At 42.1% G+C, this 14,161-nt stretch overlaps 1 protein-coding gene across 1 annotated transcript in view; it reads right to left on the bottom strand.

The window, feature by feature from the left end:
* REC114 (REC114 meiotic recombination protein) overlaps positions 1–2,440 on the bottom strand; it is a 55,650-nt gene extending 53,210 nt beyond the window's left edge. The window contains exon 1 of the mRNA XM_067543187.1: positions 2,155–2,440. Coding sequence (XP_067399288.1) covers positions 2,155–2,391 — 237 coding nt within the window. The 5' untranslated portion in view covers positions 2,392–2,440. The remainder of the gene's footprint in view (positions 1–2,154) is intronic.
* Positions 2,441–14,161: the final 11,721 nt, after the last annotated feature.

Here is a 14,161-nt window from a genome sequence, read left to right as displayed (position 1 = left end):
CAAGGGGTATATTTCTATACTGTCAAGGCCTCTTTTTCTTTGCAAGGACAACCTGCAAGTCTCATTACATTTAATTTTAAATATTAAGTAGAGCAATCATTTATATCCTTACTTTTTATTGTAAAAGTGAACACTTTTAAGGATAAAATCACTTAAATAGAACAAAGTCCCTTGAATCTTCAGAGCCTTAAAAACTATTTTTGCTTTTAATGCAAACGGATAAACTTCCATCATTAAAAATTCTTATTAAAAATTATTTTCAAACCAGCAGATTAAAAAAAAAGACAAACTGTACAAAACTCATGAAATAAACCAAACATAAAAGAGATTGTTTAAGAATGCATGCAAAGAGCAGATAGATGCAATAGAGAGGTTTAAACATCATGCAATCCCAAACATTGTTCCTACATGTGTTTTGTATCAAGGAATGGACAGGTAGATCAAGGTTTAGGCCTACATTTCACAAATGTCTCTTTCAGACTCAGATTTACTTCACTTTCAAGCAAGTCCAGTGCTCTCATTTTAGTTGCAAATTATTATGGCAGCATTAGTAGCAACTCCATACATAGGGATGTAGCTACACATCCATTATGAATCCTACATTCAAGACCCCTTCTCCCACCTTTTGAGTACTGGTAAATTTAGGATAGGCATGGGGAAGTGTTTGGCTGGGTTTTGGTTTTTTTTTAATTTGGTACATTCAGGATTTAAAATACTAAGTACAAAAATTAACCTTGGTTTTCAAGATATTCCTATGCAACATAATGGCAGTGTGCTATTAAATTTCTATCTATATTTTCTCTGCAGAATGATGGTTTGAAAACTTCAAGTTTCAAGGTGTTGCCAACTCTTGAAATTTCATTGCAAATCCTACAATATTTGTTATACTGGTGATTTTGAGAATCTCATCTTTTATTTTTAAAAAGTAAGTTTCCATTCCTCACAGTTAAAGAGAAAAGCCTGAAAACACAAACTGTGTTCCCTAAAAGTTCAAAACTCAAAAAGCAAATTGAAATCCCCCCCACCCCAATTTTTTTTTTTTTTTAAATCTTGTGATTTTTAAGCCAACTTGTGATTTTAGAATGTAGGGATTTGGCAATACAGTCACGCTGATGCACATTCAAGTATGGGGGTACTTCTAGTAGGCACTCAAGCCTGGGGTAACTATCACAGATCAGGAGGATAGAGGGAATGTTTTTAATTAATCTTTATTATGGACCAGATCCTCATCAGGGAATTGAAAGACAGTGTTGAAAGACATACATATTATGAAGGAAAACTGATTGTGGGTATGACAAACATAGAAACAGTTGATCAGAGTATGAGGTTTGGAAACAGCACAGCAGGCTAGATGACAAGGCATCAGTGATGCTTAATCCCAGTATTCAAATATCATAGATCATGACCCCAAAATCATGATTGGCTTTAAAAATAATACACTGTAGAGTTATTTTTGTTTTCCTTCTGGCTTTCGCATCCTTGGTGGTTTGCTTTCAAGCGTATCTACTCAACGGCGAAGGTTAGAATTTTTGTATTTTTTTAATAAAAGCTGAGAGTCTAGCATATTCATGCAACTCTAAAGGCTTTGAAAAAGTCACCCAATATCACAAAACTCATGGTAAAAAAATCACACGAATTGGAGACACTGGAGAAGAGACTAGTATTATGATTCACTGGTTATATTGCAGTAGCACCTAGGAGTCCCAACCACAGACCAGGATCCCTTGCCAAGAGTTTGGCTTGTTCAAACACAACACTCTAAGTGTGATCTAAGTCCCCTTATCTCCTGCCCCCTGAAGATACTTCTCTCCCCCTCCCATTTCATGCCCCTCCTGTTGCTTTACCCCAGTCAAGTTGGAAACACCCAGAAAGTCAGTGGGGGCGTGTTTAATTATTAACGTATTTACTTGTACATGTAATGGACGAATGGGATGGGGGCTGCATGGGAGCCCAGGAGACTCTGGACCACAGAAGGGTCCAGAGAGGCGGGGGGGGGGAGGGGGAGCGCAGAGTGGGAGTGCGCGCGCGGGAGAGGAGGGGGCCGGACACGGGCGGTTGGGGCAAGTACGGACTGGGCTGCCGGGGACCGGGACAGCCACGGCGGGTGCAGCTCCGCCCCGCACACCCAGCCCCAGCGCTCAGGCCCGGCCTCACCTTCCAGGAGGTCGAAGCTCCCGCCCCGCAGCGAGGGGCTCCCGGAGAGACGAAGCGCCCGTAGCGCTTGAGCGGCCAGGTCTCGGCGCTGCTGAGGGGAGGAGCGGCGGTCCCGGCGCTGCGCGCCTGCTCGGGGATGGCACCCAGGGGAGTCCCAGGCCGCTCCGAGCTGCAGCTGGAGCCTGAAACCTCCCGACCCCGCCTGACGCCGCGGCCACGCTCGTCCGCAGCCGCCATTTCGGGCGCTAAAGGCGAGGCGACAGAGCACGACGACAGCAGCGCCACCCCGCACCTCACGGAGATTGAGAGGGAGAGGTGAGCCAATCAGAAGAACCCTGGGGAATACAGCCGCCAATCAGGAGGCGAGAGGGAGATGGCAGCCAATGGGGTGGCGTTCTCCATTTCCCGCTCTTGCCTTCTCAATCGCTGCCCGGCCTGCTTTATGCGCCTCGTGCCCACCCACCACCGTCCGGCTAGTGTGGGTCGGGGCCTGCTAGAGCCGCAACGGCCCCGCTGGTGGGGGCTGGGAGCAGAGATAGCAGCGTGCGCTCCCCTCCGAATCCTCCCGTTCCCTCCCCTCAGATCCTTCACCCCTTTGCCCCGTTCCCTTGCTTCCTTTGCTCCCCAAATGACCTCAGTACCTCCCCCTCCTCGGACCCTGTCAGTCTCCCATCCCCCCTCTAATTTCCCTCACTCTCTCTGCTTCCCCAGACCCTTCTCAATCCCGCCCTCAATCTCCCCAGTAAAAGATCTCAGCCTACAGAGCCCAGCTTCCCACCTGAATTTTACAACCCCACCCACCCCCCAATTCACATGCTGCTTCTGTGCTGTTGGCCTAGCTGCTGTTGCAACAATCTTTGTGACCCAAGAAATTCTGCAGGCACATCAATGCAAGTCTTACCCAGGCCAGCTGTGTTGTACACAACCCTTTGAATGGAACATGATTACTGTAAATTTGCAGGAAGCCAAATGGGGGCCACTTTGTTGGATGCATTTCATATTAAATACATCAATCATTTTCCTGTTGCATTTTTTTTAATGTTTCAGTCCTTATTGACTCCTGACCCTTCAGTTCAAAAGATCTGGACTCTGCATTTCCTATTGGGGCCTTCAATAGGCAATAACAGACAAACTTTTGGTCCTTTTACATACAATGTCAGAATTCCAGTTTTGTTTCAAAGCACAAAGAGAGTGGAGGGAGGCAGGGAACAAATGTAACAAAAAAGAGAGTTACAAAATCTAATTTCACTAAAAATGTTTCCAGTATCAACAAAGATCATACTAGATTTGTTCATATAATGACAGACATTTGACAATATATAGGACTATTCACATTACAAAATAAATCTGTGGTATTCCTCTTTAAATAACAGAGACGGCCTCTGATAGGCTGGAGTGGAACCCTGACTATTTTGAATATAGGTTCACAATTTATGAAGTGGGTAAGAAGCTCTTTACTCTCATACAGAGGCAGCAGTGATTGTATATTGTGGTCTGTGCCTGTTTCTGCAGAAGCAGAACCAACTGTTTTTCTGTCATATGGTATTTCAAATTAGAAGAACATTCCTTACCAATTCATTACATTTTTAACATAATCTAGGGGTTATATGGGGTGAGTTCAACAGGTGGTATCTCTGCATGGTAGGCAACTGCATCTGTAAGAATGGTTTTGCTTGCAGTGGTCTCAGCAACTCACTGAGCTCTCATTAGTGGCTCCAACTAGCTGCATGTGTACTAGAATGCCATAACCTGGGACATTGCTTTGGCTGGCATGCTAAAGCTAATGAGGATAACTAGCAGTGGCTAGCACTAGTGAAGGACATATGGCCCTCCAAGAGCATGCCAAGGAGTTGTGACCATACATTTGGCAAATATTAGATGACCAAATGAAGAATAGAAAAGATTTTATTCATTATCATCATCATTGTTCAGTTGATGGATAGGAATCAAAGAAGAAGAACATAGTCTAGTTCAAACTTTTAGCCTAAGCTAGAAGCTCCAAAAAAACATCAACAAAAAATTGATTGTGAGTCAGGCAGGGCTTTTCTTCATTCTGACTGTACAAGCCACCATCCTTATTAAGCAAACTCCTGTCTTAAGGAACCACCCTAAAGTATTCCCAAATGTACCGAATACAGTTCTGCTTCCCCTTTATGACAAGACATTAAGCAACTGATTTTTGTAAGTCCACTGCATGGTTTCACAGTATCTTTATGCCCACAGGTGGCCCAAAATGTTTGGGAATTGTTAGAAAAAGTAATAGGACTCATCATTGCTGTCATTTCAAGCAAAACATATCAGATGCTACCCTTTTGGCTAATGATTTGTGTGGCTGATAGCATGGGTGTGTGAATCATGAAACATTGTGAAGAAACACTGAAGTACTGACATGGCCCAATTGGTAGCTGTCCTGCTTTCTGACAGTCTGCTGTGAGGTTGGCACTCATGGTTATGAAACATTCCCGACAGTGCAACAGGTGCTTTATAAAGTAAATGTTGTAGTTATTGTTTCAGGTCCAGATTATGTTCCTGCTTAAATGTGCAAGGGAGAGAATGGGCACAAGGGTCCTCTTTATCTCCCTGGCACAGACATAGTGAGAGTCTTTGCACTCCCAAAATTAAAATGATAGAATTTTACACTCATTTTGTATTCACTTTGCACAGGTCTAATTGACTACACAAGATTCAGAACAATGAAAAATCAGGCCAAGTAAGTGTAGGCACTCTGTACTTCAGGGGCCTTGGGATTTAATTGGGAGTTTACAGTTGGGAAGATCCTGGGAGATTACAATTCCCATGATGCCTTGGGGAAAAAGGAGAGAGACTCTTCCCCTTCCAGGGAGTCAGAGAAAAGCATGTGGGGGACTCCATTTTGGTGCTGGGGTGGAGCTCAGCTGAGGCTGGAAGCTGCTGCTGGATACTGTCTGCTCCTGGGGTCTAAAAGCTGCTGCTGAGAGCCTGCTGGAGTTTGATCAAGCAGGGAGCTTCGGAGGTTGGTGGCATTGCCCAAGTCAGGGCAGGGACTGAGCCTGGAGCTGACTGAGGTGGGCCTGCAGTGAAGGTGGTGTGAGTGTCCCCCCCTCTGCTGTTTGGGGCAGGGCGTGTAAAGGAAGGGCCACAGCAGAGAGACTTTGACTGGGCCTGAGAAGAGGCAAAGAGAAAGTCCCTTCAAGCAGCGCCAGGACTGCAGACATTTGGTTGGGCCAACTCCAAACCTCCAGCTTGATAACTGGGCTGAACTGGTGCACTGAACCAACAGAGTGCTGTCTTCTTCTTCAGATCTTCAAGCGTGCCCACACAAACAAGGGGTTAGGGCTCTGAACTCTAGGGCAGTGTACACGCTGGAGGTGGGGTAAATAGTGGCAGTGTAAATGCCAGTTAAACAAGTTTAATTTATTATTGTATACTATTTTTATTAATTGATTTATTCAACTGCCCCTGTGGATTTAAAATAATAATGATGTTTAATTTCAGTCTGTTATGCCATATTTCTTTAATTTGTTAAGTGAAGGTGTGTTAACTCTAATTTAAATATATTGGATGTTTAGTTTGCATAATTGCAATTGTTGAGTTAGATCTAGGTCTCAGATTATTATAATTATTAAACTAGGTTTAGTCCTGGAAGCTCCCAAGGCCCACTATTAAGCATGTGCAGGGGCCAGCCAGGTGGAGGCACTGCCAATTTTAAATTCCTTTAAAAGTAAAGGGACTGCAGCAGAAGGGTGGATAGAGGATTCCCACCCATCCTACATCATCACTGGGATACTCAGGATCTCCTTTGCTGATAGCAACCTTAGGCACCCTTACACACAGGTGAGTGTTGCCGGCTTCCTAGAAAGTAACCTAGAAATAGAAGGGGGTTACATAAGCATAAGGACTATGTCCAGATGTCCTGATTTTATAGGAACAGTCCTGATATTTGGGGCTTTGTCTTATATAAGCGCCTATTACTCCCCACCCCTTGTCCCAATTTTTCACACTTGCTATCTGGTCTCTCTAGGACTATGCCAAGATTATGGCAGAGCCGGCCAGATACAGAGGAGCATTGTCTCCAAGAATATCACAGCATCCACACTATGCCCCTAGGACCACTGAGAAGCATTTTGTACTTTCTTCAGAAACCAAGGCTCCTGGAGCTCATGCTGAGACTGTGGCTATAAATCACAATCCAACCCTTACTGTTTGTTACTATTAATCTGTGTGAAATTTGGAAGCTTCACATCTTAAGGATTTGTTGGAAGCTGTAGGAAGACGCTGTGGCCTCCCTCGGGGCCAGAGCCCGAAGGAGGACCCCAGCAGCCTGAATGGACCAAACCAGACCCAGCAGCTAAGTCTGCCTGGCAACAAAGGAACCGGGCCGCGATAGGACCGCCCGGCCAGCCCAATCAGTGGCAGTGGGGCGGAGCCCCCACAGGAAGGGGCGGTATAAAAGGCCGGCCCCAGGGCTCAGTCTGGGAGAGTTTGCTGCTGGAGAGAGATGTGTTGCCCTGCTTGCAGAGGCCTAGGCTGGAGCAGAGCCATTGACCAACCCCGATCCCTCATGGGCCTGGAGACTGGGTAGGGCCCTCATGGAGCTGGACCAGGCAACCCAGCCAGAGCGACTGGCCTGAGGTACCTGGATCCTGGGACTGGACTGAGCTACTGGAGCCCTGGGATGGGGCGGAGACCCTGGAGCATCCCGGATGGAGGATATCCCCCAAGGCCGGACAGGACCTGGAGGAGCTACTGGAAGCCGAGCCCTTCCCCGTGCCGAACGACCTAGAGGAGCCTCCCCTCGAGGAGGAGCTCCCTGCACTGCCACCTGTGGATGAGGAGGGACTGACGGGCCTACCCTGGACTGAGTACCCCCGTGATACTGAGGAGACAGGTACTGGGACCAGTGGGGAGGAAGTAGCCCAGGGGCAGCCAAAGCCTGTGGCTGAATCTGAGGCCTGGTTGGCGTGTTGTGGTGGGGCCCCCACCGGCACAGTGGCAACCGCTTTTGCCACTGCTAGGGCCCTGGACTGGGATGCAGTGGAGACGGGTGGGCCTGCGTCCCCCTCCCCTCTCTTTCCTTCTCCACCCTGGGGAGAATTTTCTTCTCCCTACTGCTCCAGACAGCGAACCCAGTGCTGGCTTACTCACCCGCCCTGCCTGAGGGCCAGGGCGATAAACTCCTTGCTCACCCTGCCTAAGGGTTAGGGCAACTGACTCCTTGCTCGCCCTGCCTGAGGGCCAGAGCAAAAGACTACTTGCTTGCTGAAAGCGAACAGTTTCCCCTTGGTTTGGAAGGTGCTGTGGCCTCCCCTGGGGCCAGAGCCCGAGGGAGGACCCCAGCAACTGGGCCAGTGAGGACAACCCGGTGACTGAAGCTTTTTTCAGTTACAGTTCTCATGGGGTTTATGCTCTTGGAATTTCACTTTCAATTTCATTTTCCAGCAAATCTAAAATGCTCCAGAGAAGTTCATCCAAAACTCCCTATTTTTGCCTGGTTTTCACCAAAGGCCTTACACTTGGGCCTCAGTTCAGTTAAAGGTCTGTAAAAATCAGCAAAACTAAGCAGACCCCCAATTTCCCATTTTGCCATGAAATCTGAAATCAGGTGGCACAGTTTTGGGTTTCATTATGTAAGTCAGGTCTGAGTGTCTCAGTGACACTCCCCCTGCTCAGCAGCTGAAAGGGGGGCACTTTATTTGCATGGGCTTTGTATCTGCATGAGTACAAGTAAGTATTTAGCGTAACTTACCTAGGTGCTGAGCATAATGGGAAATGGTTAGCAGGGCTGGTTTTGGGCTACAAACCACTTTTGTGTTAACTGCTGGGGTAATGAAATGTTGTCCTTCAATTGTATGAACAGATGTCAGCAAAACTGTGCTTAGTCTGTTATGATAGAATCTGCACCCTAAACTAAACAGAGCTTCACAAGGGTGGTAGACAGATGTTTCAGCCTGGAAATGGCGGGGGAGGTGGAGCAGTCTCTTATTGGGATTGCACTGGCCCTGGCAAAGGGCTGCTCCTAAGCATGGAGAGATTCTCTCTCCCCGTGGTTAAAAGGTAGAATTAATGACTCATCTTGGAGTCTTTTGTTTCTTGAAAGCAGGGACATTGCCTGTATGTCAGCAGAAGGTTTACCCATGAGCTGAAATCACTAAGAGCTGAACCAATAGAGGATCTGGGAAACCTTACCTGACAACTAACAGAGCTGAGTGAGCACCAGGCAACTCTGGTGAGAGGCCGGCACAGTCGATGTCAGCCCGGTGTGGTCAGGGTCCGTGGAGAGGCCGGCCCAGTCGGTGCCAGCTGGGTCAGCGGTTGGCAGAGGGGCCGGCACAGTCGGTGCCAGCCCGGTGCAGTCAGCGGGAGCCAGGCGTGGTCGGAGCCAGCGGTTGGTGGGAAACAGGCGTGGTCGCTGCCAGCGGTCGGGGACTCAGCGATGCCCAAAGGCAGTAGGAGACAGCAGCAGAGGGGGCCTGGTCAAGCCTGTGTCAGACAGGAGCGGCATAGGGGGTGGAGCCACACCCAAGAGGTGGACATTGCAACCACACCGGTCAGTACAGGGGGAAGAAGGAAGGGAGAGGCGAAGGACGCGCCCCGTACTCTGGGAGGGGTTTGGTTCATTGAGTTCATGAACTTTGTTTGCATTGTTTCCCAAACCAGATGCTGTTACCTCTTTTGCTATTAAAAGGTTTCTTTCTACACTCAGATTCTGTGCTTGCGAGAGGGGAAGTATTGCCTTTTAGGGGCACCCAGGGAATAATGTGTAACTTCCCAGGTGACTGGGTGGGGGCTCGAGCCAGTTTGGTGTTGTATCATTGAGAGGGGACCCCTAGATATAGAACCCGACCTTGCTGCTGCCGACGCGGTCTGGCAGAAGGGTTACAATTATGAACGTTTCACCCAGCTCTCATTTTAAGCTCCAGGTCTCAGTGTGAGTTATCAATGCAGCTGGCTTCTGTACTTCCTCGCATAGCCACTGCTCTAGCAGCCTCTTCTGACCAGTGATTGTAAAGCACTTTGGGGTGCCACCGTAAATAGGAACTTCACTACATTTTAAAACCAATTCTATTCTATTTTTATGGTTCCTGTGCTTAGCTAACATAGGATTTATATAACCTGGTAATAAATAGAAAAAATTGTTCTTGCTTTCTGCTCTTTGTTTTATATAATCCTATGAGCAATCTAAATTTTCTTTAGAAAAAGAATGATACAGTGACTCCTAGTAAGATTTTGCGCTTTTATACATTTGATTTATATGGTTTATCTATCATCAATCTCTAGGCTCACTAGAAACAGGACTATGCATTGTTGATTTTGTAGATTAATCAAACATACCATAAGGTTTAATGTTTAAGGTTTTTTATAAATATATTAGATATAATATAATTAATTTTAAGTTTTATATTTATTAGGTTGGAGAGTTAAGTAGTTATTTAGAGGGTTGTATATAGGAATGGCTTTTTTAGGGGCCCCACCAGGGAGTTAGTGGGTTTTTTGGTTTAATTGGTAGTATTTTTTGTGGAGTTGGGTGTTAACGGAGTGGGGTTTTTTGTTTAAGTGGTGATTATTTATATTATAGATTTTTATTTAATTTATTATTATATATGCTAATTATTTATATTGGGTTTTTATTTTTAATTACATTTTATTTTTATTAATTGGGGTTGTTAAAACAATGTTTGGTGATAGGAGGGGCGGAGTAAAAATATGCCCCTTGCGAATAAAACAGTGTACCCCAGATGTTTAAGGATAACTTGTTGTTCCTATTACTGTTTATGTGCAGCTGCAAGCATACAGTATCTGTATTTTGTCTTATGTGCCATGCTGTGCAGAAACTGAGACATCTATAAGGTTATTCAGTCTTTGACAACTGGAAGATGTCATGCTACAGGGGTCAGAATAGCCAAGCAAGCAATTGCTAGGCCTGTAGGACAGAGGTCAAGCAACTCAAATTGTACTGGGCCTCCAACATTCCCCTCCTTGGTGGCTGCTATAACTTAATAGGCCAACATGATGACTTTTTGATACACACTTTTGATTATGGTTTAAGGCACCCCAGCTGGGGTCTGAACGATGAGTGTTTTTGTGTTGGCAGGGTATGTTGCAGAGCTCCGCTTTATTTGTATGCAGTGGTTTTTTAGGCCATTGAGTCACTTTAGGGATTTTTTAGTCTACTAAAAGAGTCCCACTGCAGCTATTAGAGAAACTATTTGCAATACACACACGAGCACAATGGGATGCAGGGCTAGATTTAAAATCCTAGTGGCAGTGGGGGACCATCCCAATAGGGTTTTTTACTAACTGCGCTTTGTGGCAGCTTTTGCAGCATTTAGGACTTTGATTACTTTAGTTTTGTTATATTTGATTATTAAATTTATAGTTTTTTTGAATGTGTGTAAGCAGGGTTATTATGTTTGAATGTGTTAGCATGCGTTGTATTAAATTAGTATTGATTTTCAATATTATAGGTTGAATATATTATAATATTTACTATTCATTACATTTTTAAATATAAATTATATAATTTTAATATAGTAACATTGCAATAATTGTTTTGGGCACGATTAATTTTTAAAAATTTTATTAATTTATAACTTGGGTACATTGCATGCATACACAAACACAACTTTGTTTAATGTACACAATGGTAGAATTAATGCTATTATTGGGTAACAAAGCATATTGAAAACTTCATACATTTAATTTTTTTTTTATAAGGGTATGTAAATTAGTGGTTTTTTACAAATATATTTGATTTTAATATGGTTTTATGTGTGCAGCTCTGTAAACTAATTGAGATTTTTTTTTTTAATTTAGGTGTTTAATAGGCTGTAATACTTTAGTTTTTATATTGAAGCTTAGGGGGACTATTTTGTGTATGTTTATGATGCGAGCAGCAGATATTATTATTACATATGCTGTAATTATTTGAGCTTGGGCATTTATTGTGAAATTTAATATTTTTATTAATGATTTAAGGCTTATTTTTGGGTTGTGGAATTATTTTAAATTTTATTTTATTAGGCAGGATTTTATTAAGTTTTTGTTGGATGAGACTAGCTTATTTTTTGAGCCTAAGGTTGTGCTTATATGCAACTTAAAGCTTTGGAGGTAGCATTTATTATAATTTTTGTGAGGTTTAATAGGTTTTGGTGTGTTTTTTTTTTTTTTTAATTTATTCTTTAGGGTATTAATATTTTTGAGTATTTTTTTAGGTTTTAAAATTGAATATGTATGTACTATGGGATTTGATAGGGTTTTAAGGCTTTTGCTTAGGATGCTTAATTTGTTTAAAACTCTTATTTGCATTTAGTATTTTTGTTGCTTTTATATTTTAAAATTTTTTTTTAATGTTTTGCTTGGAACGTGCATGTGTTAGTGTTGTGTGTTTAGGTGTTCGTTAAGTGCAGCTATTTTTGTATCGGGTGTTACAAATGGTGTGCAATGGGGATGTAGGCAGATGTATTTTTATAAGGTGTATTTTGCGGGGTTTTAGTATTTGGCTTTTAATTTTTTTTAAATCAGTTTTTAACATAGTATTTGGGCTTGGGAGCATAATGTATAATTATATTTAGATAGGTGTTTATGTATATTATACTTGCAGAGGAATTAAAATGTATTATGGATAGTATATTTTTAGTTTAGTAACAGGTGTTTTTTTTATTAGGTGGAATATTTTTATGTAGTAATAGCTAAAATCGGCTTTGTTTTGTAAATTACTTTAGACCGATCTTGACACTATAACAGTGTGTTGCTTTGGGTTTTTTTGGTTTAATTTAATTTGTGTAAATAAACCAAATTATTTGGGCCAGTTTTTTTTTTGGGGGGGAGGGGTAATTATTTTGGTGACATTAATTGTGAATTGCTTTTTATTTTAAGTTTGAAAGCATTTTTTTTAGCTACATGGTAGTGGGCACGGGTATTAATATTTGTTTGAGATTGCTTTTTTTTTTGTTTTTTTGTTTACACTAATATAGCACAGCAAACACACACAGCAAAACAATAATATATTTTTTTATATTGCATGTTTTGATTTTGTATTTGTGTATTGGATTTGTGTAATTTATAAACAAAACACAAAATAAAAATAGGATTTATAGATTTTAATTAGTATTAATTATTTATAGCATATATAATTTTTATATTTGTTTAGTGGTTTGCAAAATTATATTGCATAATAGAGGAATTATACTGTGATATTCTATAATTCCTTTTGTTCGTAAACTTTATTGGTTTTGCATTAGGAAGGGCCGGCTTTATTAAAGAGAACGGGGCAATTACACTTTTTTAATTATTAGTGTATATGGGGCTTGGTTGGAAGCCGTAGGTGGTTGGATTTTTATATTTTTATTTATTAAAACTGTGGTTTATTTAGCTAATTTAGGGCTGGATACATGCCCTTTTTAAATTTTTTTAGATATTATGTATTTAAGGGGGGTGTGGGCTTTTTTAGTATTTGAGAGGCAAATGCCACTGGCTTTTGACCAGAATTTTTTTTTGGGGGGGGGGGGCTTAAAATAGCTCCTATTCCCCAAAGGGAATAGGAGGCTAACTACAACATAAATGGTTCAGTGTTCTTTGGATATGCTAGTGCAGGGGTAGAGATCACTGCTTGCTTTAATTTTAATAGGGCCTGATTCTGTTCTGGGGCCCATTTTTAGGGTGGTATGTGTGGTTTTTTTTAGTAGTTGATACAGTGGCTGTGCCTTTAAGGCAAAATTTTTTACATGGTTGCAGAGCCATTTTGTAAGATCTAAGAAGGAACGCAATGCAGAGACATCAGTGCTGGCAGTTTACAAATTAATTTTACTCCTTGTTGATTAGGAGTAATTTTTTTTGTTTTTAATATTGAATTTAGATATTGGACTTTTTGCTGACATAATTGGGCTTTTTTAAAATTAATTTGGAAGCCTGCTTGCTCAATCAGGAAGAGTACTAATTGAGCAAAAGCAGCTGGGCTTCTTGGGCTACAGTCTAAATGAGAAAACAGTCATTGGTGCTGTACACCTATTTTATAATTTTAATAACATGGGCATGGCAAATCATGGGAGAACAGTATAGTCCTTGTGGAACACGCATGAGAGTGAGTTGACAGTCTTTGTAGGTAAAAGCAAATTTATACTAGCAGTCAGGTTGCAGAGGAATAGCAAAGAATGCATTTGATAAATTTAATACTGAAAACTATTTAGCTCCTATACTTATTGCAGCCATTATTTTTGGTAATTTAGCCACTACAGGGGCTGTCTTGGGTGTACATATATTTAAAGCCCTGTAATTTACTGTAAATCGTTAGGTTTTTTGTTTGCTTTACGGACTGGCTAAATGCGGGAGTTGTTATGCTATTAATTTTTATTACTGCTTTCTTGCAGCAAAAAGTGCTAATTGTGGCTAACAATCTTTTTTTAGCTTTTTGGGGTATTTGTACTGCTTTTGGGGTGGTGAATTAGGTCCTACAATAAGAACACAGGCATTTATTTGGCCACAATCCAATTTATTTTTGGCCCATGCTTTTGGGTGTGCTTGTACTATGTTAGCAGCATTCAAGGAATACTGAATGCTGCTAACTGAGTGGCTTTGGTGCTTTAAGAGCACCACCCTGTGCGCAGCTGCAACAACTTTAGGAATTCCCAGTTTAATTTATAACACTTAATTAGCTAAATTTACAACATCCTGCATTTTAAGCATATAATTTAGGCCCAAAATAGCTGCTTTTCCAGCATGTGCCAAAGCAAAAATTTTTGTTTGCTTTTTTTTTATAATGGTGTAAGTAAGGGACGAGAGAGGGGCATATTCATGCTGGAACTTTTAAAAAAATTTTAATTTTTGCTGGGTTTTTTTTAATGTGACGGTTGCAGGAACTAAGCGGTTATTAATTAATGAAATAGTGGCACCAGTATTTGTAAGCATATGCTGTTCAAATACCCTTTGTTTAAAATTTATTTAGATAGTGGGTTGTTTTTATTTATTAGATGTTAAAGGTGCTGCATATATCAGGGGATTTAGGAATGCCCGGCCCTCTTATGCCTCTGAG

Source organism: Emydura macquarii, unplaced genomic scaffold, assembly GCF_026122565.2.
Source record: "Emydura macquarii macquarii isolate MOO-44397 ecotype Brisbane River unplaced genomic scaffold, CSIRO-AGI_Emac_v2 contig_799, whole genome shotgun sequence".
Lineage (NCBI taxonomy): Eukaryota > Metazoa > Chordata > Testudines > Chelidae > Emydura > Emydura macquarii.
The sequence above is the reverse complement of the archived record's forward strand: the minus strand, read 5'-3'. Positions and strand labels throughout refer to the sequence as shown.